The sequence below is a fragment of the Phocoena phocoena genome, chromosome 16 (genome assembly GCF_963924675.1).
Source record: "Phocoena phocoena chromosome 16, mPhoPho1.1, whole genome shotgun sequence".
Lineage (NCBI taxonomy): Eukaryota > Metazoa > Chordata > Mammalia > Artiodactyla > Phocoenidae > Phocoena > Phocoena phocoena.
The window spans coordinates 12,729,298-12,755,432 of NC_089234.1; the positions used below are offsets into that span (position 1 = coordinate 12,729,298).

General features: G+C 38.2%; 2 protein-coding genes across 2 annotated transcripts in view; both read left to right on the forward strand.

The window, feature by feature from the left end:
• Positions 1-16,913: 16,913 nt before the first annotated feature.
• Positions 16,914-18,239, forward strand: LOC136135967 (WAS/WASL-interacting protein family member 1-like). The gene is made up of 3 exons (XM_065893879.1): positions 16,914-16,963; positions 17,385-17,496; positions 17,607-18,239. The coding sequence occupies exons 1-3, from the start codon at positions 16,914-16,916 to the stop codon at positions 18,237-18,239; spliced, it is 795 nt and encodes a 264-aa protein (XP_065749951.1).
• RAB11FIP2 (RAB11 family interacting protein 2) overlaps positions 18,057-26,135 on the forward strand; it is a 37,680-nt gene continuing 29,601 nt past the window's right edge. The window contains exons 1-3 of the mRNA XM_065894502.1: positions 18,057-18,706; positions 24,053-24,495; positions 25,207-25,675. Of these exons, the coding sequence (XP_065750574.1) occupies positions 18,354-18,706; positions 24,053-24,495; positions 25,207-25,675 (1,265 nt within the window). The 5' untranslated portion in view covers positions 18,057-18,353. The remainder of the gene's footprint in view (positions 18,707-24,052; positions 24,496-25,206; positions 25,676-26,135) is intronic.

Here is a 26,135-nt window from a genome sequence, read left to right on the forward strand (position 1 = left end):
GAGCTTAAGAAACTGAAGAATTTATATACATATATATATATGTGTTGATCTTATGTATATAAACAAGATACGTATAGATAGGTACATATATGTGTGAAACACATAGAAGAGGACTGAAAGAATGTACATCCAACTCTGACCACGCCCACCTTTGAGTGGGACACAAGAGTAGGAGGGTGATCAGAGACTCTCACGCTTTGTTTTGTGTCACTTGATTTGTTTGTCTCATGTGCACTAAGAATGCACAAGAGTAGAAATTAATGAAGTGCTATCACATTTTTACCATTCTAAATGGAAAAAAACACTTCAATAATTAAAAATAATAAATATTTTTAAGCCAACTATCTAAATTTATTTATGTAATTCCTTGAAAACTTCTTGCTAAGTCAACTAATTTTCCAGCATATGATAAATACAAACAAGAGATTCGAAATTAAGGGTCACCATCTATTTATCATCTATCTATCTAGCTATCTATCTGTCATCTAACATCTACCTATCTACCTACTTATTTAACACTTTTCTATCCCTGTTATTTATACTCTCTGCCTTCCCTAAATAGTTTGTACTGCCCTTCATGCTGGTCCTAAAATTTATAGCTGTTTCCCCACATAACATTTAGTTTTCAGGAGCCAAGAAATGACAAGAATAGAATGGAAAAATAACAAGAATGCATAACAAAAATAACAATATTAAAGTAGACCTGTGTCAACATACAGCTCTAGAATTTTGGCATCATCTGTAAAACCTTTCTTGCCTATGTTCAGGTTTTCCATCTAAAGGTTTCAGTAGCTCTGTTTTCTTAGCAAAATGATAGCAAGCTGTAAAGCGTTCTGATTTATTTTGCCACAGTGAGGAACTTTTTAATATGACCTCATGTCACTTTTTGCTGATATGAATGTTTGTTGCCGTAGTCAGTGCATTCTATTATGCATTCTATACCAGCCTGCAAGCAACATTTTTAATAAAGGTTAATCCAACTTCTTTTACATCGAAAAAGCAACTAAAGAGCTTAAAAATTAAAGCAAAAATTAAAAACATCTGGTTTGGGGTCTTTGCATTTGATTGGGTAAATATGTATATAAATTATACTTAGACCTGAAGGTAGTCCCTGCCCGTTTTTACTTTATGATTACCTCAAGTCAATGTCGTGCCTTGTAAAAACATACCTATGCTGCAGTTATTCCATAAACTCTATGAAATAAAACACATCTTTCTGGCTCAGTGAAGTTCAGAAAATCTGGGTCTTCGCTCCTATAAATGTATCATATTGCATTTACTGGCTAATAAAGTCTCAAAGAACAAGATTGCCCTTCTTCTCACAACTTGATCCTTTACAAATTTACAAATGTAATGCTTTAACCTACTTGAACTCAACTCTGGCTCCCTGAGGGAAGATCCTAACCAAGTGGAAGTGTCTGTTCTCGGTTAGCTGGGCCTGGGCTCGCAGCAGCGGGCGCATCGGGAGGGGGCAGCCGTGTGCCTGAGGGTACAGTTGGCCTCGCTAGAGGTTTATGTAGCCTGAGTTAATGAGGTTAATAAACCAAGGTCAAAACAAGGAGACAAAAGGAGAGAGTGGGTACTGAGGAAGCAGAACACAGGGACCAGGTACCAGAAGGTTTGGTCACAAGACAAGGTCGAGACCTGTTATCAAACGGGAGGCCAACTCCCCGAAAACCAAACAGAGATAAAAGCTGAGGAATAGGTGACATTCTTCAGAATCAAAGTGTTCGTTCCCTCCTAGCCATCAAATGCTGGGAGAAATATTTCTCTGCAGAGCTTCTGTATCTAGACAATCACAGCCCCCTTACCTGAAGGGCCTTTGTGACATTCATGTGGCCTTATGGAGGGTCTCATGATAAAAGGCCCTTACTCAAAGGCCACCCAGAACAAGTCATTTTAGTTTGTTTTTTGGTTAAAAGGGTATAGTTTGAAAAGAGAAGCTCCAAAGGAGGTAAATATATATAAGAAACTGTAATGACACTGTAGGCAGTAACTTGAACGTGACCTTGTATAAAAATGGCAATTTCTTTATCAAACAATGAAATGTTTTGTCTATACAACTCCAAGCATTCTGAACTAGGAACAATAAAACAATGAGTTTGCACTGCAAGTAGAGGGAAAGTGGAGAAAAGTAAAATCCAAAGAAGAGAGAAGAAATGAGAGGTAGGGAGAGGGAGGGTTAATGTGTTTTCTCTCCAAAGCAGGGGAGCATGTTTCACCTGTCAGATAAAAAGAGCCCATTTCTGCTGCAAATTATCCTCACGGAAGACTGGATTTTTTTCTGAATTCCCTGCATGTGTGTCGTTGAGTCTGATCACTTAATAAAATGGATAATTAAAGCTGTTTGCTAAATAACTCCAAAAATTGCTTCAGTTTTGACACCGCCACAAAAATGCAACCCATACATTTTCTAGGTAATTTGAAATCAAAGCTTTGGGATCTAAAAGAATTACCTGGTTTTCCATTCTGCTCTGCTAGTTGATCTTCATTGGAAAAAGAACAAACGGTTTCTTAGGGTCTGCGATGCATGCGCTCCATTTGTTTTGAAGTTTTTAACTGGGCAGATGCCCTATCCATTACCCGTGGTTAAGAGCCACTTCGAACTACCTGGCGCCGCCTCCAAGAAGAAGCAGTGAGTGATCATCATCAAAACGCTGACAGTAAAATGTCTGTTTCACTAAATTTCAAAATAAACTACTAAACGCACTGTGACCACTGGCCACCTTGTGCTTGTTTCCTTCATCTTTTAACAGTTCAAAATTTTATGGAAAACAAGTACTTTTCATGAAAATGGTTGGAGCTCTGGCTGTCCCTAGATGAATGTGGGTCCCTCCAGAAATAACATCGCATAAGGTCCCCAATTGCCAGCATTTTAATCCAGGTAAAAAAAAATCAAATGATGTGAGTCTTTGTGGCAACCCTAAAGGGCAAAAGGTCAGCCAGAAGGTCTGCAGGTGGTCCGTGGAGGTGAGGAGGGGAGGGGCAGCTAAGGAGCCTTGAAAGGCTACAGCTTCTGAAGAATGTTCTCAGGAAAACAAGTACCCCGTCCGCCCCAACACACACACACATTTTTCCGTCCTCGCTCCACTCCCTATAAGAGGTCTTGTTTGTTTGTTTGTTTTGTTTTATTTAGCATATGTGGGGACCAACCGCCACCATCTCATGAGTTGCTGTCATAGTCCCACCGGGCAGGGGCTGAAACGACCATCTTTGATTAACATATGGAGAAAATCCACCCTCTGGTTTGGAGCTGAAATGCCAGTTGGTCTTTGTTTTACAAATGTGTCTGTAGTTTTATCTTTACTTCTGATGCAGATGAGGCACCGTGACTTTTTTTTTTTTTTTAAGATGTAAGAGAAAAACTTCCGAGTGAAATATGTGTTTGCAGTGGTAATGTGCTTGCCTGAACATTTTGGGAAATATTTGCTTATTCTTTACGACAAATATTTGGCAGAGCATCAGTGTTTTAAATAGTAGCTAAAACTCTATAGTGGATATATGATTACCCAAGGAGTGGTAAACATTTCAATTCAGTTCTATGTAGTATTGCTTTCCTAGTCTATGCTTAGCAGCCTCTAAGTGCTGGAAGATTGCAAAGAAGTGTAAGAAGCAGCTCCAGCTTTTTGCAATGTTATTGAAGAGAAAAGACAGAAATAACAGACGGTGCAAGAGAGCATGAAACGAAGTACCAACATGTGTCCTGCCAAGGACATATTCTGGTTTTAAGCACTAAAGGAAAACATAAATTGTACTGAAGCTCTGCTAAGAAAAATGGCTTAGCTCTACTTTCATTGGAGGTAGTATGGTACAGTGGGGGGAAAAAAAAACAAAAACAGATTTTTAAGGTCAGAGCGTAGCAACCCAGGTCAGTGGGGTGACAAATATCTAAGCCAGAGGGTTCTTATGCAGACCTGGGTTTGAATCCGGACTCTTCCTCTGATTCGTTTTGTGATCTTGGACAAGGTTAGTTTCCAATTGCAATTGAGGATAATGATATAGTACAATTGATTTATTTCAAAGTCTCAATGAAGTGGGGTATAAACATGAAATGGCTTTACGTTTATCCAATCACTGCTTTGAACATTGTTTTGGGAAACCCTATCTTTCTCATTGGAAGGCTTGTAATTTCTTATCCGTGGGATAAGCCGTACTGACGCCAGGAAAAATGTCCGGTCCCCGTGTTAAACGTTACTTAGATCAAGCAAAATCACTAGGCAGTTTGGTCCGGAAAACACTTGTTTTGGAAGAGAACATCATAAACCCATTCTGGAAGACAAGAGTCAACTAAATAGCTTACTGATCAAGACTAGCTACTTGCTCAACAAGGTTCATTCCAAGACTGGAGTCTTGATTTGCACTTAACCAAAGCTGTTACGTCACAGACTGCCCGGTCTCACCCAGTGACCCCTACTCCTGCCTCGCAAAACCCGCCCCAGCATCACCAGCCCAGACCCTTAGGCCCTTTCCCAACTCCCCACTCTGAGGCACCCCCGAGACTTTGTCAAGGTGGTGTTCTCTCTTATTGCAGTACTTCTAATAAACTTCTCCTGGCTTGATCAATTGGTTTTCTGGTGGCTTTTTAAGAAGTTAATGATCAACACATCCCTCCAGAATATCTTCAGCAGCTCTCATAATATTCTGGCCGCTCTGGAATTAAAACACAAACCTATCTGGTCTGGCTTATAAAGTTCAATTTACATCCTCTTCAAAGCACTCACCCAACCTTACTTTACCCCAGATGTGTGGCTCAAGGGACCTGGGAGGGCAAGGTGGGTTGGCCTTCCTTTAAAGTGGGGGTGAGGCAAGAGGGGGAGGGGACATGGCTTGAGATGACCCTTCCCCCTCTGAAGAACTCACACTCCTGGGAAGAGGAAGGTTACTGGTCACTAGCTGGTTGTGTGGAGAGGTTTTTCTCATATTGCTGCTCTAGCTGGTTCCCTGGGTCCCTATGTCCACCAATATGATGGCCCCTGTGTAGATGGTGCCCATGGCTTTCTCTGGGCACAGTCAGCATCACGCTGCCCCCTCCATCACTAATGTCCTTTTCAAAGAAGAGAATCCTATCCATCACACCTGCCTCACAAAACCTTTCTTGGTACAGTGTTGCCCTGCTCTGCCCCCTCTTATAAACTTTCTGCTCCTTCATATGGAGCCACCAAGAAAATGAGAATAAAATAGAACATTGTAGTGAGAATTAAACACACTTCTAAAATATATGGCCTACAGACAATAACTAGAAATCTTCTTTCTTCCCTGTTATACAGGATACATTGTGATGGTGATACTACCTTTGTAATTAAGAATGAAATATGAGAATATTATCTAAATTTACCATTTTCAAGTATAAGAAAAGGTTCACAAACCAAACTACAAACTAATGTAAATTTACCATCAAGTATTTAAAAATTCTTGTCCAGACCAATAAGGAAAAAAATTTTGGTGCCAGAGTGATGCTCTATTTTGACTTTTTGTTGTTGTTGCCTCTTAATGGATAAACTTTAATTCCATGTCTTAAAAATGGATACGTCGTTGTTGATGTGGTTAGACTCTATTCAAGGTGTGAAATTAGTATATGCCAACATGAAAGGGGCATAGTTTTCTCAATAACACTTTCCATGACATGTCTTAAAGAGTATTGCTATTTGGGGGAGAGCCAAAAGAGCAGAGTGAGAAATACTTACAGCATATGACTGTAATAAAAAAATGTAATCATGAACAAACAATACGTTAAACTGGTAGGACATAGTTTACATTAGATCACAGGAATGAATATCAAAAATACAGGCAATATTTTTGAAAAAACAACCAGCAGTGAAAAATTTATTTATAATGCAAACCAGACACTCCAAAATAATTTGTGGTTTACTTAATTCTTACCGTTCATCCTATATTCTTTTGAATAAGCTGAAGGAAGGCACCCGAGTAACTACCTCAGCTGTTTTTGATTTTGATTCTGAATTTTCAGTGAGATGAAAACTCTAGTCTATACTACAAAAAGAGATGGCATGTCATTTTTAGAAATTTAGATTTTTCCCCCTCATTGTAGATACATATTAAAAAGAAATGTATTACAATAAATTACTCTATTTCCAAATTGTCTCATTATTTCTGGGCAAACAATAATTACATATAAATTCTGAATAAAGGAATATCACATTGCATCTTATGCGTTCTGCAATAGGCACTCACAGAAAATCATTACAGTAATAAAACCAGCTGTATGTAATAGAAAGCAAATGATTTACAATGTTACTATGAGAAACTACTTTATTTCATATTATCATAAAAAGAGCAGAGCTGAATATTTGCATGACCAACAGAAGAATCCAGGAAATTCCAAACGCAGCTCAGTATTTTTTTAAATAGGTATTAACGCTGGGAGTGATTTGAAAGCTTTCTACTCTAGAGAATATTAGCAATTATAATTTGCAGTCATTATTAGTCCAACAATTGAAAGAAAAAAATCTACAAACACTAATAGAATATAGAAATAAATACTTGGCGTAATATGGGCTTCGATCATACAACATCGACATTACAAGAGCTTACATTTAGTGATTGTGAACACTTTACTTCATTTAAGCTGAGAAGTAGAATGCATTTTTGTCCCTATATGAAGCTTGACCCTGAAACTTGACCCACACCAAAAGTCTTCAATGTCTGTGTTTTAACGTTTTATATGTCATTCATCATAGTTGCCTACCAACAGCCTAGTCCAAGAGAATTGGCTCTGTCCACATCCCTGATAAAGGTGAAATCCTCTGCAGACTGTGGGGTCCCAGCTTTCTCCCTCCATCCAGCCACAGCCATGGGGATAGAGTCAGAGCTACTCTGATATGCCCTGCCTCAAGAAAAGCTGAACTGGGTCTGTGAGACTCTTAACATCACCGAACCAGAGAAAGGTCCCAGGATGCAGAGATTTACACCTGAAGTCCAAGCTCCAAGTCCTTTGTTAGAGCTACTAAATAAAAGTTGTCTTTAGTGATCATGCTTTTTAGAGAAGCACCTAGTATAGGCTGTTTGATAACTTTTATGGTGGAAGCAGTGGGTGGATATAAAACATATTTTAAATATAATTGAAAAGAATATACTAAATGAGTACAGGAAACTAGCTCTTGGTTTATATTTTCATTACTAATCATCGTATATCACAATGACATTAAACTATAACACACCCAATACTGCAACAGAGTAGGCCATCACTTTGAACCTTGGTGTTGTTCTAAGACGTCTTTGCTCCCTAAATTCTAACATCAGTTTTACCTCACGAATGAAAGAATGATTAACTGTATGAAACGTTGCTAATCTGTCCAATAAGATGAGGACTGACCATCGACCCCGGCAACACGTAGGTGTAGAGGAGGGAAGACAAAATCTGATTGGAGCACTTTCAGTAGAAAATGGGAGAAAGAGAGAGCAAATCTTGACAAGACTTTCAGGAAGTTTTCCTCCAAAAAGAAATAGAAAAGTGGGGTGGTAGCTGGAGGGGATGTAAGGTCAAACGAGCGATTATTGTTTTAATATGAGAAGTATTGGAGAGTATGTATATTGATGAGATTTGATCCAGTAGAGAAGAAAACAGCTGAGATGCAGGAGGGAGAAGGGAGGATGGAAGACGCAAAACCTTGAGATGACAAGGGATGAGACGCATTACCTGTGCAGGGGAAATGTCCTCAGGTCGGGGCACAGATCAGTGATCCGCGGCAAGAGGAGAGCAGAGTGAAGGAGAATACTGGAGCCCCTTCATGAACTGTATTTCCATCAACGCATGCAAAATTTGCATTAACTTTGCAAGAAGCCACACCACGATATCAATTTCAACTGCCGTTGGAATCAACCAAGGCTCTACATCTTTTCCCTGTTTGCTGTTGAGAGGTCAGGTGTCCGATCCACCGCAGGTGATTTTTAGGACCAAGTTCACTAGAGACATCACTTCAGGTTAATACATTTGTAGTGTTTGTTATATATACTAATACATTTTAACATTTAGTCCTGATGTACCACCATAAGCTGATAGAAAAGGGGATCCAACACCATCTTATAACATCATGGAGGGACCCCTCAAATCCATGGGCTCTGGCAATCACTTCACTTTGCTTATAATGTATTACCCCTTGTAGTGAGTATAGTATTTTAGGCCACAGCCTGGGGTGATATGTAAGAAATGTAACTATTTTCCCTATTATTCAACTTAATCTCTGTTTTGATTCTCCCATTTCTATCCCTGTCAAAATTCATCCAGAAAACATAACTGGATAAATTTAATAATTTCAGGTTTTAAACTCAGGTAATAATTTCTGCCCCCCTACCCTTCTCCCTGGGACAGAACTGAAGTTCTAAGGGCTGAACTGAATTTGAGGCCCAGGGGACCAGCCAGGGTGCGTCCATGGCTGTTGGAATCTGTTCCCAATAGCATCTCCTTATGTATAGCAATACGTGTAGGTGCCATCATGGTCGGTTCCTGGTCTTGGATCCGTGTACTCCAAACCTTTCCAGTCCAGATTTGGACGATCATTTAAGTCTTCCAGTGGTTTCTTAGTCATTTTCACACCTCTCTGGGGAAGATGAAATTCTCAGAAGTTTTCTGGTGCCTCTCTGATGACAGGAGGCTCAGGGGGTTACCTTGGATCTTCTCTACCTAGGGTTCCCCTGCCCTGATGTTCTACTGCTACAGTTGCTGCTCCAAGGCAGCGTGGTGCAAAGGAGTGGGGAGCTCTAGTACCTTGCTCACTTTCAAGGACCCTCCCAGGAGACAAGATACAAGCGATAACTGCTTTTGGTCTGGAGGCTCTATCAACAATATGCCCAATTCTTATGCTCAACAAAAGCAGGAAGAGAAATGTCATGCACACATTAAAAAATATCAAACAAGCTTGACCTTCTGTGCCAGTATCCTTATTTTTTCCCTTCTCCCTGACCAGTAAAATCTTTGTCCAGTGTAATTCTTCCATCAATTGCATTCTTCCAAAGTTCTTTGTTTACTGCATAAACTTTGGCTTTTGTTACCTCTTCCCTTACTGGTTACTTTGACATGGCAAAGCTGATACTGGACCCTGGTGCAGTAAGTCTGGTTTTCCTAGCTGCTGCCTGAAACTAGGACGAAAGTCCAAGGGGACCAGGTATAACTAAGAATTAGAAGCACGTAAGGTGTTATCAACGTATTATCAACCTTAACAACCACATGAGCTTGCTAAGGTGTGTTTTTCCAAGAGGGTACTGGGATTCTCATTCTATAATAAATTTAAATTTAGTCTGTCTAAGTACAGTGTATTTGACCTATCACATATATTTATCTATGTAGCTTTCAAGTTATTATTTATTCATTACCCTATACATTTGATTGAGTTGAACTTAGCTTGAATGATGGTAAGCTAGAATTTTCTTTCTTTTAAATCTGTCCAACACCTACCATTCTAAGCAACTATTGATGCTACAAGAAAAAGTGTGAATGCTAGTAGGTATGCATGTGAGAGATACAGGACTAAAACCTATGATAAAATTTCATATTTGTAAAATTCTTTATAGTTTACAGCATGTTTTTGCATACATTATTGTGTTTTACTCTCCAGCAAATGTCTAATAAATATAATTAGTAGGCTGAGGTGCTATGTGAGCCTTGGTCTCCTGAATGAAAACCCAACAATTTCCCAACATTGAGCTATGAAAGCAGAAGAATGAAGTGATATCAAAAGTGACTTGTTTTTCAATGGATAGGGTTCACTAATACATTACAATCCCTCTGTAGTTTGTGGATGCCAAACACCACAGAACAGGCTGCTGCTCCAGGGAGTATGCCATGAGCTGCAAAATAGATCAATTGTCTTTTGTTTGGCTCTACGCTTTCACTAAAGCAGTGTTAGGCTCTGGGATTGTGTCAAGGATGCTACGATAATGCTTAAAGCCAATTGAGGTACAAGAGTTGTTCAAAGGATATGAAGGATTTGGTTTCCAAGTTTCCTGCCTCATCCTGGTGTGAGCAATGCCTAAGAGGACAGTCTACTGTACAACCTTCCTCCTTCTTTGTGATGGGATAGGAAAAGGCAATGGTGATGTTTGTGTTGGCTATAGCTTTATCTCTTTCAAATTAAATGAGAATGCAATGTTAAAGAATTTAGCGTAAGGTGAGCAATCAGTAAATATTAGCTATTATTATTAGTACAGAGATAACATGCTTAAAATGAGAGTGGTACACGGGAGTTCGAAAACACTGGTTAGTCGCTGAATGTTTATGTTACTAGGTGTACCGAAGGATGTCATACTTTTGTTTTTAAATTTGTCACAATTCTAAGTAGAAATCTAGTATATTAAAATATTATCTGGTATATGATCTATTACTTAAGTTTCTAATTCAGCTACTTGTAGAGATAGAAGGTACATAATTTAGGGAGTCTTCGTTATTTTTCTGCAACTCAAAATCTGTCTAATAAAGTTGTTAAAATGATACTTTAAAAAGTCAGTATTAAATGTTAAATGAAGGTCTGAAATATTAAGGAGTTATTTTATTTTTATTTGGAAAAAAATGTCTAACAACATTGGGTTTGGCTTGAAACTAAAGTAACGCAGGGCCTCCACTGGCTGGCTCTCACCTGCTGAGCTAGAGAAGCACCTGCTGCAGCTCCAGACCCTTAACCCCTTGGTGAAGAATAGCCCAGAACAACCGTGCTGCTAGCCATTGCCTTCAGATATGAGGAAAGCCGTTGCAAAGAGAATTGGAATTGTACCACCAACCCAATAGCAACGAACATCTTTTGAGAACTTCCTATGTGCCAGGACCTCTCTGAACTTTACATGACCCCTCATTTCATCCTCCCAACAACCCATTTGGCAGATGAGCAAACCTAAATTTAGAGAGTTTACATCATTTTCCAGAGGTCACACTGGTAGTTAGTGCCCAAGGGACAAAACCTTTCCTGGGATGGACACTCAATGAAAGTTGAGTGAATGTTTCTATCTGAGTGAGTGCCTGTATCCCAGGAGCTTTGGAGAAAGTCTTGTTTTAGAAAATGTTGCAAGCCCTTGATTCCTGAGGTGCCTAATGCACCGCACTTCATTTTTACAAAGCAAGTTTGCTCCATTCCTTTCCAATGTCCAAGTGTATGTAGAAAAGGCAAACAAAACCCCTTGAAATTACAAAGATGATTTAGTCAAAACTTGAGCTTAGAAATTCATACAATGCACTTTGTAGTTTGGACAGGAGTTTTTTTAAAAAAACTTCCTTAATTTTTCTTAAGACCTCAGGTTACAAGAGCACAGTTACAGGCACAAATTACACAATCTAAATGCCTTATCCTCCTGGGTAAGCCTGATAAACAACCACGGTAAAACACAGTTGCTTGTTGATGTGAGTCCATTGGGAAGTAGTTCTGGATAACCTGAGATCCAAGTTTGGAAGTAGAAGAAATGTACAAGTTGCTATTTTACTAAAGAAGAATTTAAGTTGCTCAAGGTCATAAATACTGTTGGTTGGTTGACCCAGATGGCCTCTCTCAGTCCAATGTTCCTTCCATTATTCCTTCACTTTTTGGAAGCAAGTATTGCTTTTAGGTCTACCTTGCCAAACTAAGTCCGATGCTTAATTTTGGCTATGTAGATCATCAGTGATCATTTCAATAACTAGAAAATGATTATAATATGGTTTCGAGATCATCGTTCCCTGTATCATAACCTGTAAGTGCTCGGAAGGTGACCTAATCCAGACCACGTAAAAGATAAGCACCCAGTTCTAAGCCAAAACTGTTTTTATTATCAGACGTTCAGATGGACTAAAACATTGTTCAGGCTGATTGAAAACTTCTTAGCAGAAATCTGACCTTGGAGCAAGAAGAGTTGGGTCTAGCCCTCAAAATGAAATGCTTTCCCCCAGGCTTTATATCAAACACACAAAATATAACAAATACTTTTAAAGTCCTCTACTTTGTTTTGGATAGATTAAATAAGTAGAAAGGGAGAGAGAGCAGTAGCTCTTATGTAGGGGGAGAAAAACATCCCATCAAATGGTTTTGCAAGCTGCTCACCAGCTTAATGCTCTCCAAAAGAACATATATATTAGTTCCAGAAATATTGTAATTCTAATCCCTTATTATTTGTTTCTAAAAATCCGCCATCTTGAATTTTAACTGGTCATGAAAAACTATTAACAGATGTTTACAGAGTACAAGGATGATAAGTTTATGTAACTCTGATAAACATTTCTTTCAATAATAAAGTTATCCCGTCCTTGTTAACTTCCACATAAATCCATACAAGTAGCAATGTTCTGGAAGATTTCAGTAAGACTCATGATGGTGAGACAATCACAACTTGAAGACAGATACCTGTGTATTTGCAAAATCTTTTTCCAATAGCAATAATCTCTGCTTTTCAGTAATTGCATACATATATAAACTCAGTTTACTTTATCAATATATACAATATATGTATACATAGAAACAAATCATATATATTAACATATAACATTATTATATATTATAATATATCTATTTATTAAATTATAATATATTATAAATTATACATATTATATATGCATATATGATATGTTATTAGATATTATATACTATAAACAACATGTAAAATTTATAATATATTATGTTGTATGTAATATATAATATATTATGTACAGTATTTTATCTATTTATTTTTATATATAACTTTGAGAATTCTGGAGGTGGAAGGGGCCTCAGAGGCACAGAAAGATTATGACTTGTCACGTCTACAACTCCTTAGTTGCAGAGCCAGAATTAGAACTCATGTCTTCTGATGCTCAGGCCCATGGGTTTCTCACACTATCATTCACAAACTCCTAATAATTTCATTGTCAGTTGTCAAAAAGAGGCATGATTACCAAAAAAAAAATTCCCTGCACATGTGCATAGGAGACATATATGGATATCTCTGCAGCATTGTCTATGATACTGAAAAATTAGAATCAATTTAAATATCCTTTGGAAGGAGAAAAGATCAAATTGGGCTTATTCAGTTGACCCAATACTATAAAGTATTAAAGTAAATCAGTTCTTGTTCTGTGCGTTAACATGTATTGACTTTGTTGAGGAAACAAAAATTGCACAACATAATAGTAAGATACCATGAAGGGGAAATTAAAAAGCATCCATACTAAACATTTTTATGTACAAATATGAATTCTGGTCCACAAATTCTTACCCTTCTCAGCATGTCTTCACAGATTGAAAAAGCTACAAGTAATATGAATAGAAGTTAGGTTTATTACTACTAATGAAAAGTTTAATACTTTTCAAAACCCCTTTATGTAATTTCTTCCAAATCTTGAGTTGTCAGTGTCAATTTCCTCATGCAGGGTCTATAAATAAAAGTTATATTTACTTCCTTTCTGTGATGGTCATTTTCATCTAGGAGAGAGAGCTCTCATTTTGAAGATCTTTTTCTCCTGAATTAGAAAATCCTTCATTAATAAATTACAGAAAAAGGGATCTGCTTTAGTATATTGACCAAATTCAATTAGATAATGATAATGCGATTTGCTTCTTTGTGTTATGGATGTACTACTTCAAATTATTAAATGACAGAAAATGCTTTAAGTGTTTCCTATTATAGACTCTTACTTTACAAATGAATAAACAGAGGTCCAAAGGAGGAAAATTACTCCCCTAAAGATATGTAGCTAGGAATCTGTAGCCCTGGGATTAAGATACAGGCTGTTGACTAGAGCACTTTAAACTACACACCACACTGCTTCTCCTGCATCACAAACTGCGTCCATACACTGCCCAATCCCAGAGACAAATTAATCAATGATAGAAACAAAACAATCACCAAAAAACCCCAATACTAGTTAATAGCTATTATAATTTCTAATTGGCTTGCCAAGTTTACTTTTTTACTGATTATGTGGAGTTTATCTATGTATGTATCTCCAACATAACCCTGAGTTTTGCCATATTGTATATGTATATATATTTTATATACATTGAGTTGTATGTATATTTGCAGCATGTGTGTGTGTGTGTGTGTGTGTGTGTGTGTATATGAAGTCTGAAGATTGTAATGGTACGTTGGGAAAGCTTCTTGTTGCCCTATGTTTCTGAACCTCCATCTGGAAAACAATATCTGGTACATAATGTATATGTTATGCAATGTATATGTGGGCTATTTAAAAACTAAGAGCACTATAATTGTCCTACAATAGATTTGCAAGTCTTAATTTTGAAGATGCCGATGCCCAAAGGGGGAAAAAAGTTGAAAGATTCATGATGATGCTTAGAATAAGTCTCCTTATGGGATTTTATTAAAGGTGCAGCATTTAGTAAATATTTTCGTCTGTGGAATCCTCCACTATTGAAGAATAAATATTGATTAGTTTTACTTTCTGGCCAAATCATTTTTATTCATTGCAGCAGTATTGTTAACAGTTAGAAATTTCAGCATTTTCCTCCTTTAAGATATGTTATTTTTCCAAGCCCTTGATTTTTGGAATTACACCAAACATTTCTGGACATATCATTAGTCATAGGGTAATTTTTAAAAAGTGACTCCTTTAATTCTGGTATGTTGTCCTTATGAATGCAATCCTTTTCCCCTGTTTAAATTATGGTCCTTGTATATTTTTAAATTAGTAAAAAGAATCTTTAGACTGTAAGACAATAAACATTTTTGTAGAACCACTTTGATCTCAGATCTTACATAATTACCATTATATTTCACAGTGAGCCAACCATATGTTCGACTCGACTGACATGTTTTTACTCTTCATACACATAATCAAAAAAGAAAAAAAAACACTTTCTTATAGAAAAACACTTTTATAATGCAATTCAAGTTCTATTTAGTTCATTTTGATTTGTTTGTTTATTTGCTTTCTCCGGGGCAAAAATATACTATTTTTTTATTTTGGCTTAGAACATTAAGTCATGACTTCTGGTCTTGCCAGATAGTAAAACTAAACAATTTTGGCTCTAGCCAAGCTTTGGGAAAACTCAAAAGAAATTTAGGTGCAACAGGGAGAGATGTTAGTAATTCCATTTGTTCAGCTCTTGCTTTTAGAGTATTCCCTGAATTTTGTTGAAGTCTGTTACTGCGTTGCTGTGAATCATTGCTGCCAACTTCCACCCTAGAGATGGCTATATTTCAGATGGGTGAAATGATACTTGTAAACAAGTTTATAATCATTAATAAAGCTTATCAAACAATTTTAAGCTCTTTAGAAACACACATTCACTATTATAGTTGCCTATTTCTTATTTAATTACAACTTTTAATAGAGGTATGACGACTTTTAAAATGCAATTTATAACAATTCTACACTTAAGTTTTTTTCATGAGGTTTATCTTGTTTTTGTAAGTTTCAGGTGTCAATTTATTTCTCCCTGGACATACTGGTTGAAATTTCACTGTTGACTATTCCAATGCACCCTTTAAAAATCCCTGAGAATATTTTTCTTTCAGGTTGACAACAGCCCACTCTGGGATCCAGGTGCAATATTAACAGTATGATGATTTTGTTCTGTTTTCTACACATGGCTTTTTCATACACTGTCTCTCAGAGATGGAAAATTCTGCCTCTTTTTTACATTTTATAGTAAACTTTCATCAGAATGACCTAAAACCAGATCTTTTCATTCTAGATGGCTCAAGATTATTCAAGATTCATCTGTAGTTTGGTTCCCTGAATATCTTGGTGATAAATTAATCTAATATCTCTTTTTAGAGTGCCTACTTCATGCAGAACATACACCAGCCACTGTGTGTAAGCAACACTAAAAAACTGTGGTTTCCAATAAATGAAATCTATAGATGCGAGCAAGTGTCAGTGGGTCCCTGAAAGAATGTGCTAGAATCTGAGTAGTTTTGAGGTTTGTGGTGCTGTCCTTTAGAGTCAGGAGAGTATCTTCTTTCCATAAGATTAAAATAATATATAACGTTATCCCCTCTCCCCCTAAGGTTTTCCAACTGTACGGTTGCTCTTCTGACACAAATGCATTGGGCCCTCCCATACCTCCATTTAAAAAGTAATGAAAAGACCCTTGTTTCTTAAGAGTTTTAAGTGCTGCAGCTAGTATCCATGAGGACAGCGAGAAAACATGGAGAACACAATGTTCTCCCCAAATTGAAAAGTTTTAAACATTGCCTGAAAATAATAAACACAATACCTTACACTTTTATAGTCACTTTAAGTTGGAAAAGTGTATGCACATCTATCATATTGTTTTACTCTCAGTTAGTCTTGTAAAGGGAGAAGGGCATTCAATAATTGAGTGTCTACTGCCTGCTAAACACTGTGAAGTGATGATCCATGATACACAAGGCAATCCAAAGAGGTTAGACTTTCCTTGGGAAGATAAGACATGAACAGAAATAAATACAATAAAGATAGAATGTATCTTGTAATAAACAGAGGGAGGAAGGGAGACTTAGAATTATGTTCCATACTATGCCAGGAAATGAATATGTATAATCTCTTAATACCCCTCCCAACTCTATAGTAGCAATTTTATCAACAATTTATGGACTAGGAAATCCAGGCTCCCAGAATCTAACTTCCTTGTCTCAGGAAGCTAAGTGCCCATCACAAGCTTTGTACTGAATTTCTGGCAGTCAGGACATCAAGCAAGGCTCCTGACTCATCAGCCATTACCCAAACTTTTCCCATTAGATCAGGCTGGTTTCAGAAAAAATGCAGTATTAACACATCCACATTTTCTTCTCTTAACACCGTCCCTTCCATTCCAACAGCGCTGGCGTCCCTCAGGATTTGCCCTCAGGGCAGGTAAGGAACTTGTCGGTTGCCCTTGGTGAGGGAGGCTGTTTGCTTTTCTTAGTTGACTTAGCTGAATACGACCAGAATCACCTCTGCGTTTGGCGTCTGAAGTTAGATAGACTAACAGACTGTGAGCGCCCAAGGGGGTCCTTTGGACGCGTAAGCCCGCAGAGTGGCGATGGCGTCTCAGACTTTACGGAGACCTGTTTTACCTGTGAAGAAAACGAGGTTCAGGGAGGGGAAATGACTTGACCAAGGTCATACATTCGATGGTGGCAGATGTGGGATCAGAACCAGGTCTTCTGACTCCAGCCCAGTGCCTCCCAGGATCTAATTTATTAACCCCTGTGTTAGCTTTGGAATCTTTTATCCGCTTCCCTTTTTCCTGTCGTCTGAGTGGGGGATGTCATTCCAGTCAATTAGCAGCCTTCTCTCGTTTCAAAAAGGGAAGAGTGGATAAGGGGTTGGGGAAAAGTATGTTTTCAGCCAGTTAAAGGGACTGATTTATTTCACCACCACTCATCCACCGCCCGCTCGGTGCCAGGCACTGGGCATCCACGGTACAGCAAAGACAGCTTCCAAAGATTGAAACTGGGTCTCTCCCAAGACCGGGCGTGCCCTGGGCCTTGACTGCCTCCTCTCGGAGCAGTTTCCCGCTGTCCCCAGAGCCCCGCTGCTCGAGGAACCTCCAGCACTGGGCGCCTAGCTCGTGGCCTCACCGCCCGCGCGACACGCCCCCGGTCACCACGGCAACCGGGGAGGTGCTGACCCTTGACCCCGGGCCCCGCCCGGCCCTGCCCCGCCCCGTCGCATTCCCGAGATCAAGATGGAGAAGGACAACCCGGAAGTGCCGCCGCCCGCCTGGTGCTAGGAGCCGCCGGCTCGGCTAGGCCGAGACCCGCGCCCGCCGTCCTTCCGCCAGCGGCCCACCCCGCGGTCCTTCCGCGCCGGAGCTGCAGCGTCCCCCGCCCCCGGTCCCACTCCACCCCACAGCGACCCGCCCCCGCCCCCAGGCCCGCCCGAGAGGAGGAGCCGAGGCGAGGGGGAGGAGGCGGGAGAGGTTTGCGAGAGGGAGCGAGGCCGCACGAGCCGCCGGCGGTTCGTATTACCGGGGTCGGGAGGAGGAGTCCCGCCGGGCCCGCGGACCAGCGCCGGGCGGGCGGGAGGCGCGGAGGAGGCGGGCGGAAAGCCCGGGGCTGCGAATTGGGGCGGGGGCGCCCTCCCACCTCTGCCGCCCTCCGTTCGGGCCTTGGCGGCCTGGCCTCACCTGCCCGGAGGCCTGGGAGCCACCAGTCGCCGCCGAGGGCCAGTCCCCGGGGCCGGCGGAGCGTGGAGGTGCGGACGCGAGGCGCGGGCCTCCGCGCGGAGGCCTGGACTGCGCGGCCAGGTGATGGTGGGCCCCTGTGCTTCTCCAGAGGAAAGGGGACCCCCAGAGCAGCTGTGCCCCCAGGCTGCCCCAGCAAGCCGTTTGGACATCAGCCGTAGGGAAGTCGGGCAGCTGTGAGTTTGCCTGTCTCCGTTAAGTGTCCTTAGGATGCAGTGATTTAAGGAATCAGGCTCTCCCTGCGGGAGGGGCCCTGCCTGCGCTGGTGAACTCGGTGCAGAGAAAAAGGACAGAATGATGCTTTCCGAGCAAGCCCAAAAGTGGTTTCCGACCCACGTGCAGGTCACAGTGCTCCAAGCCAAAGATCTTAAGCCAAAAGGCAAAAGTGGCACCAATGACACATACACTATAATTCAGCTGGGCAAGGAAAAGTACTCCACGTCTGTAGCTGAGAAAACCCTTGAGCCAGTCTGGAAGGAAGAGGCCTCTTTTGAGCTGCCTGGTTTGCTAATGCAGGGGAATCCAGAGAAATACATCCTTTTCCTCATAGTTATGCACAGGTCCCTGGTGGGTCTGGATAAGTTTTTAGGGCAGGTGGCCATCAATCTCAATGACATCTTTGAGGACAAACAAAGAAGGAAAACAGAGTAAGTTATGTAATTTATTTTGAATTGGGGGGAGTTTAACTATTATCTCATTTATGGATTTCCTGTTCTTGGAAATTATTTGTCTATCTGGGGCATTGGTTTTTGGACTGAAATATGACCCAGTTTTAAACACCATATTTGCATGAATCTGAAGTAAAAATAGCCCTTGTGAAGAAACATTTTTTAAGTGGAGTCTTTAATGATCCATTACTCTCTCATTTGTTTGAGGTAAACATCTTCAATAATTGAATATTTTGCGCAGGATTTTAAGTAAACATTGTTTACTTAATAAGAGGACTGGACCATAGTGTTGACCAATTAAAACAACATATATGTAAATTGTTACAATCTTTAAACATTAACAGTTTTTCAGAAAATGGAACATCAGAAAATTAAGTCTGCCAATATGACGTCTTTTATATATATATATATATTTTAATTGAAGTCTGAAGCTGTTAAGTGGTAAATTACCAAATTTAGAACTCAGTATTTTATTTCATCATTATAAACACAGTTGACTTTTATTTTAGCTCAGATTTAAGGGTCAGTACATCTTGATGGAGTCTAAAGCTATTAAAAGAAAAGTTTTAAAAGTATGTACAGATATCCTCAACCTTGAATGCAATTACTTCAAAGTTAGTTCTGTAAAGCCAGTGTGTTTAGACCATATTAAATGCTAGTCAGATTGGAGGCAGTGATTAAATTCTTGTGATGAAATGATTTAATGACATCTTCAATAAAAACATGGGCTTTTTAATATGACTTACAAACTTAGGTTAGATGTATTCTAATTTAAAAAACCATAATGTAAGTTAAAACTAGGATATATGTCTTAAAATTGAAAATAGTATGTTTTCTGAGATAGAGATACTCACCCCTTGCTTAAACTTATAATTTCTCTAGTCTGAGAAAACATTAAAGTTGATGTAATTAGTGAGAGAAAAATATAGGTTGAATTTATGAGGACTTCAGATTTCAAAAATAGCTTTGCTGTTTCAGTTATAACTGAAATTTATTTATGCTTTTAAGAAGAACTTTTATAATAACTTTCTTGAAGTTCATGTTATTTTCTTATATTTTAAAACAGCCATCTCATGTTCTTTCTGTACATATCTTCCTGCAGGATTCTCTTGATTGGAGTTTTTATTGAAAAAAATTTTTTTAATCAGGTCTTTGGTTTAATATATGTAGGGTAAAAGGGTAGAGAGATAAGTAATACTAGGAATGCTGGAGGAAAATGGTAAATATTTAACTGAAGAGATGAAAATATTTTAAAAGAGAAAAGGGTTTAAAGAAAAGTGTAAAGTTGAATATATATCAGTGATTTTAATAACACTGTTTGATACCTACAAAGTAGCATTCAGTTACTTCTGAGGAGTTCTTCATCAAATTTAAACTGAAAAATGGATAATCACCAAATAATTTATTTCAAATTGCCAATTTTAGATGACCTTATTTAGAAGTGTTTTGAATGTAAACTTTTAAGTATATTGCATCTTCAAATTTCATACTGCATTTACTGTACTTTTAGTGTTAATGGATGATATACTACAGGCCTTCTCTGAAATATGTTTTCCGAGTGAAAGTAGGCCCAACTGTGTGAACCCAGAGATTCTGAGGATGAAATAAGCTTTTAAAGTTTCTTCTTGGTTTACTGCTTCTCTTTGGCAGCATCACAATTACAATAAAGTTGGCTGTAAGCGATACTCCAATATCTTGGTCTCCTTACAGAAATTCTCTATTGGCTACTATATGAAATGGATTGGAACTTTTGGGAAGGAAAATGCTTTTAAATGTTATCAAGAGCGCTTGTGATGTTACTGCATTCAAAGTGATTTTCATATGTTATTAAATCTCTAACATTTTCTTTCTTTGTGGGTAAATGGGGACCACGTATTTGATGAGATCTCTTTATTGGTAATATTTCTAGTTTTTTAATATAGTTAATAGCTTCCTTTTCCAGCACAGCTGTACATATGGCCCAGTAAGAGACAGACTTGAGTCACCGGTGTGTTGCAAGAAAGATATTTAATATTCTGCACATTGTTGAGCCTTGTCAGCATATTCCCAAGTGCTTTTTAGAAAACCCGTATGAGTGATGAAGGCTACCAGCTGATTTAGAAGTCCCATGGAACTGCTGGGTGTGACAGTTTCTACTCTTGACACTGAAGACAAGTATTTACAGCTTGTCTTCCAGTTGTGTTATGACAAGCCAAGAAGTGTGGTGGCTAAAACTATCATTTTACTTATTTTTATACCTTGCCTTTTTTTTTCTTTCAAGGAGAGGGGAAGAGGGGCCTGAGCCAGAACACTTTGAGTGGGGCATGGAAAGAGAACTTCTGTATCTCCCACTTTAATGGGTGTCTGGGTCGGTTCTGGCACGAGATTTAAGGAAACAATACAGTATTTAATAATAGAATGGTAAAATAGTTCATGCTGTTATGTAATACCGATTGATTTTTTTTTTTAACGGCAGAAGTGGGTGATGTTTTTTTTTTTTTTAATGCTCATGAAATGTAGTAACTATCAGAGCCCCTAGAGTTAGGTATGACTCAAGCACATGCAGATTTTAGGACTTTTGTGTGCAGCTCTGCAGTGCACCTGCGTCCTGGCCTCTGGCACCCTTACTGCCAATCTTGTCCCATTTCTGACCACACAGTACCAATTGCTTGGGAATAGTTCCCACATGTGTGGTGGTTTTTGAACATGGACCTGTGCCCACTAAAAATTGAACAGAGGCCATATACAGTTTAAATCCAGCACTCCAGAGGTGAAAAAAAAATCAGCATTAATCCACTAAGCCTCAAATGCTATGTCTTCATTTTATCTTTTTGAAGCCTGGGAAAACAAGTGCTATCTCTGGAATGATTCTTGAAGGTCTCATTAAGACTTCCCTATTATATCACTTTCAAAACAAAGCAGCTAGAGTTATTTGTCATGCTTATATTTTCAGTTGGTATATTAAAGTTCTTCGCAGTTGGGTTTTTGGAGGGTTTTTTTTGACGAGGAGGAAGGAAAATACTGTTTTTACAGTTTATATTCAAACACTGACTTGCTTTATCCATTAAAGCTTACCTAAGTCTTTATCTTTCCTTACCAAAGAACAAAACAGTGCAACACATACACACATACACACACAGGGTTGTAGCATGGCTGTTTTAAGAATATAGTTCTAGAAATGAAAATTCAGTAAACATTTATTTAGTGCAAGGCAAACTGCCTTCAAGGAGCTTACACTCTAGCAGGACAAAACCTACATTGCCTTCTTTGTTGGCTCTCATGTCTCCTGATTAAATACAGTGTCCTGTAAGGTACAACCTGGTATGCGTTTAACCTTATTAACATATGTGATTCATCAGATACAAAAGAACTACTATTTTCATGCAGCTGTTATTCATCAATTTTGGCTATTTTCCTTGTTGACTCCGATCTGACATTGAGAAGTTACTTATTCTCTGTGCCTCAGTTTCCTCATATGTGAAATAAGGATGTTAGACTAGATGATTTATTTGGTCTCATTTCTAAAATTCTATGAATTTCGATTACCCTTACTCCCTTACGTTTATTGGGTTATTGCTTCATTTTTTCCTCAGATTTGCTTTGATTTGTTATACACATGCAAACCCTATATGCTTGGAGTTTTTGTTTGGTTCGTTTTGTTTGGGGATTTGTGGGGTTGGGGGGTGCATGTCTTGCAAAGTGGATTCACCTATTTTCTATATAACCTGAGTTGTTAATAGAGCATTTCTCATGGGCCATCCATCGGAAGGATTTCTCCCCCATGGAAAATGCTCTGTTTCCCCAAACTGTGAGTTAATAATTGGATATATAACCTTGCTTCATTTCCAGGCTATTCGAGTGCTCAACTTTGTTTTGTTGAAGGTTCTCTATTCCACAGAATTTATTGCCGTAATTTTTTATTTCTAGTCTCTGAGTTTTCAGATTTCACCATTTGCCTCAGATAAGGGATTTTCTCTATTTAGGGTCTCATGTTAATGCTTTCTATTATAAGATATTCTCTTTTTAAAAAGTCGCTTGTTTTGATGCAACTATATCTTAATTGATTGAATTGCTTCAAATTAAATAGAAAATATTTCTCTTGCATGTTACTTGCTAAGATGTAGCTGGTATATGTATTATGTGCCAGTTTTCTTCTGCCTGGAAAGGCCTTTGAACCAGTCTTCCAATTGATAGTAAATGTAGCTTCTTCTGGTGTATCCTGTAAAATTAGATCAGAGTTCCTTTTGTAGCTAAGAAAATTTAACACTTGCAGAGCTGTATTTAAATGATGACCTGTCTCCGATAATATACGGATATATACGGGATATATCGGATATATACGGGATGGATAATATACTTCATTGTTAAGTAATGTGAAAACATTGTGGAAACTCTTCTAGGCTGGAGTTTGTAGTTTTTTTGGCTGTTTGCCCTGTAGACTGACCATTTGTGACACCAACAGCTGGAGAGGTTCTCATGGATAAAAATACTGTAAACAAAACCAAAATAAACTTTGCTTCTTACACATCATTTAAAAATGGGCAGTGTAATTCACTGAAGTGACTAAAAGCATAGGATATGGCTCCAGTTAAAATAAGTTTTATTTGGTATTGTCACAGTACCAATAGTTAATGAAACAAATAGATTCTAAGAGGAAGCACGTAAGCTTTCTTTTTTCATAAAAAACGCTTTACAAGATTTATTACTATTTGTCACTTCTTGCATTTTATTAATTTGCATATTTTATTCAGGAAGAGGCTTTGACCCATTTTATATGGCAAATTATATGCGATTTTCATGATGAGCAAACTATATGGAGTAGTCTCCCATATTAACAAAATTCTTTTAATAGCTTTTGCAGAGGAACTATTTTGAGATAGAGGCTAAATATTATTTTATTAAAAATTAGTCATTATCATTTTATGGTGCTCAAAAATAGTTTGTATTGATGAATTATTTCAGGGTCTCTGTCTTAGTGTCTTTTACTGCTAAAAAATGTTCTTCAGCCATTAGCAACACTTACCCCAGATGGAAACATAATAGGCTATGTATGGTTGGTAAGAATTTTTGATGATGAGTGATTTTCAAATCATGAAAGAAAAAGTTGTCTAAATAGCTTTTCAAAAAAGACTGATGCCTTCAGTATATGCCACATGACAGAGACTTATCTGTTTTTTAAATGAAGCATTGAATAAAACCAGAAGCACTCTGGCTGACAATTTCTCGTTTAGTGCTTAGATTGCCTTGATGTAGAGTAACTTTACCTAAAAAGCTGTTTGTATACAACAGAGCTCAGTAATCCTCTCTTCATTACATGTTACAACCCAGTTTTTCCTTCTCTTCAAGGTGGTTTAGTTTAGAATCCAAACAAGGAAAAAGAGCCAAAAACAGGGGTGAGATAAAGGTCAATATTCAATTTATGAGGAACAATATGACAGCAAGTATGTTTGACTTATCAATGAAGGACAAAACAAGATCTCCTTTTGCAAAATTAAAAGATAAGATGAAAGGTAGAAAAAATGATGGGACATTTTCTGATACATCTTCTGCAATCATTCCAAGTTCTCACATGCCTGATGCCAATGCTGAATTTTCAAGTAGTGAAATACAGATGAAATCTAAACCAAAAAAGCCTTTCCTTTTGGGTCCTCAGCGACTCTCTTCAGCGCATTCAATGTCTGATTTAACTGGGGCCCATGTATCCTCGGAGAAGCTGAAGTCCGGCACCGTTGCTCAAACGCATCTTCTCGGACACCAGATAGGTTCCTTTGGAGCAGTTCCGGAAAGTGGTAGGTGACTCATGCATTCTTTCTTGTTGATCCTCCGTGGTTTGAACTACCCTCTTAATTTTTAAAGTTTGACTTCAAAGTTAGAGAATAAAAATTGGAGTTTCTTGCTAGTATTTTCTAAATTTAGTCATCGAATATTTATTGAGTACCTACTGTACTCAAAATTGGTAAGTTTATTAAAGGCAGAGCTTGTCTGCATTCAGTACTGTATTTATATTATTAGAGAATAAAAATGAGTCTTGGTTTCTTTTCATGGCCTGGCTTCTTTTTCTTAACTGCTGTTTCTCCTGTCTCAAAAGCCTGAAGCATAAGTGAATATTCCGTTGTATCAGAAAGTTCCTAGAAAAGAAACCTTTAATGTTCAGAAGTAAGAAAGTAAATTTAATGCTAATGATGAAAAAAAGTCTGAGAATTTATAGCACTGTGATGCCAAGCAGAACCTTTAGTTTTGACATTATAATTTGTTTATGTGATTGTTTCTTTCTGAGCTGAGTAAATTACTAATTGTCTAGCAAGATACTAATTGTTACTAGCCTACATAACGCTGTACCTTAGCATTTTAAGGTTGTTTTCCTTGATTATTTTAAAAGGTTAATATCTTTAAATAGCTAATTGCTCTCATTCTAAAAACAGCAGTATGCACACAGAACATGTCAAATAGTGTGATGTAATGTGTCACTGATTATGTACTAACTACAAAATTGTTTGCAGGAAGTCTCAGATCTCCACACAGAAGAACATTAAGCTTTGATACTTCTAAAATGAACCAACCTGACAGCAGTGTGGGTGAAGGTGAATCGTCTTTCGGAAGACAAAATGACCCATTTACAAATGTGACTGCTTCATTACCCCAAAAATTTGCAACACTGCCAAGGAAGAAAAATCCATTTGAAGAAAGCAACGAATCGTGGGACAGCAGCATGAATTTATTTTCAAAATCAACTGAAGTAAGAAAAGAAAATAAAAGAGAAAAAAGGGAGAAAGTTAGCCTGTTTGAAAGAGTGACTGGAAAAAAAGACAGCAGAAGATCTGATAGACTTAACAATGGGGGATCTGATAGCCCTTGTGACTTGAAATCACCTAATGCATTTAGTGAAAATCGTCAGGACTATTTTGATTATGAGTCAACTAATCCGTTTACAACAAAATTCAGGGCTTCAAATATAATGCCATCTTCAAGGTAAGCTTAACGGGGGGAAATTGTGCTATTTTGGAAAATATTGTACTTGAAAGTATCAAATATCCTTTTTAAATTCCTTTTATTTTACTTGAAAAATAATTCTTATCTTATTTTTATAATTAATTTTGGAGCCGGGCAGTGTTGCATACATCTTTGGAATTGAACTTTTTGTCTTAGAAGGATAAAAGATTCTTAATCCCCACTGTAGTTTATTTCTACTTATGTTAGCCAGAAGCTCACCGAAACTTACAGAGAAAACAGCATAGCTTTTGATGAGATGTAGTGGGAGTGAATCACCAGTGGGAGTTAATTCAAGCCAGAAATTTAGGTGATAAGTTGTGTTTCTAGATGTTATTTTCCGGAGATTAGTTATGGACCAATAGCAGCCTATGGACTATTCTTTAAGAAATGCTGGCTTAAGTATTAATGGTTTTCATAATAGGTGTTAACTATCCTTATT

Coding starts and splice junctions, on each gene's coding strand:
- LOC136135967 (XM_065893879.1), top strand. CDS start 16,914: ATGGCGTCTCAGACTTTACGGAGACCTGTTTTACCTGTGAAGAAAACG. Junction 16,964..17,384: donor TTACCTGTGAAGAAAACGAG/GTTCAGGGAGGG, acceptor CTCTCGGAGCAG/TTTCCCGCTGTCCCCAGAGC. Junction 17,497..17,606: donor TCACCACGGCAACCGGGGAG/GTGCTGACCCTT, acceptor GCCTGGTGCTAG/GAGCCGCCGGCTCGGCTAGG.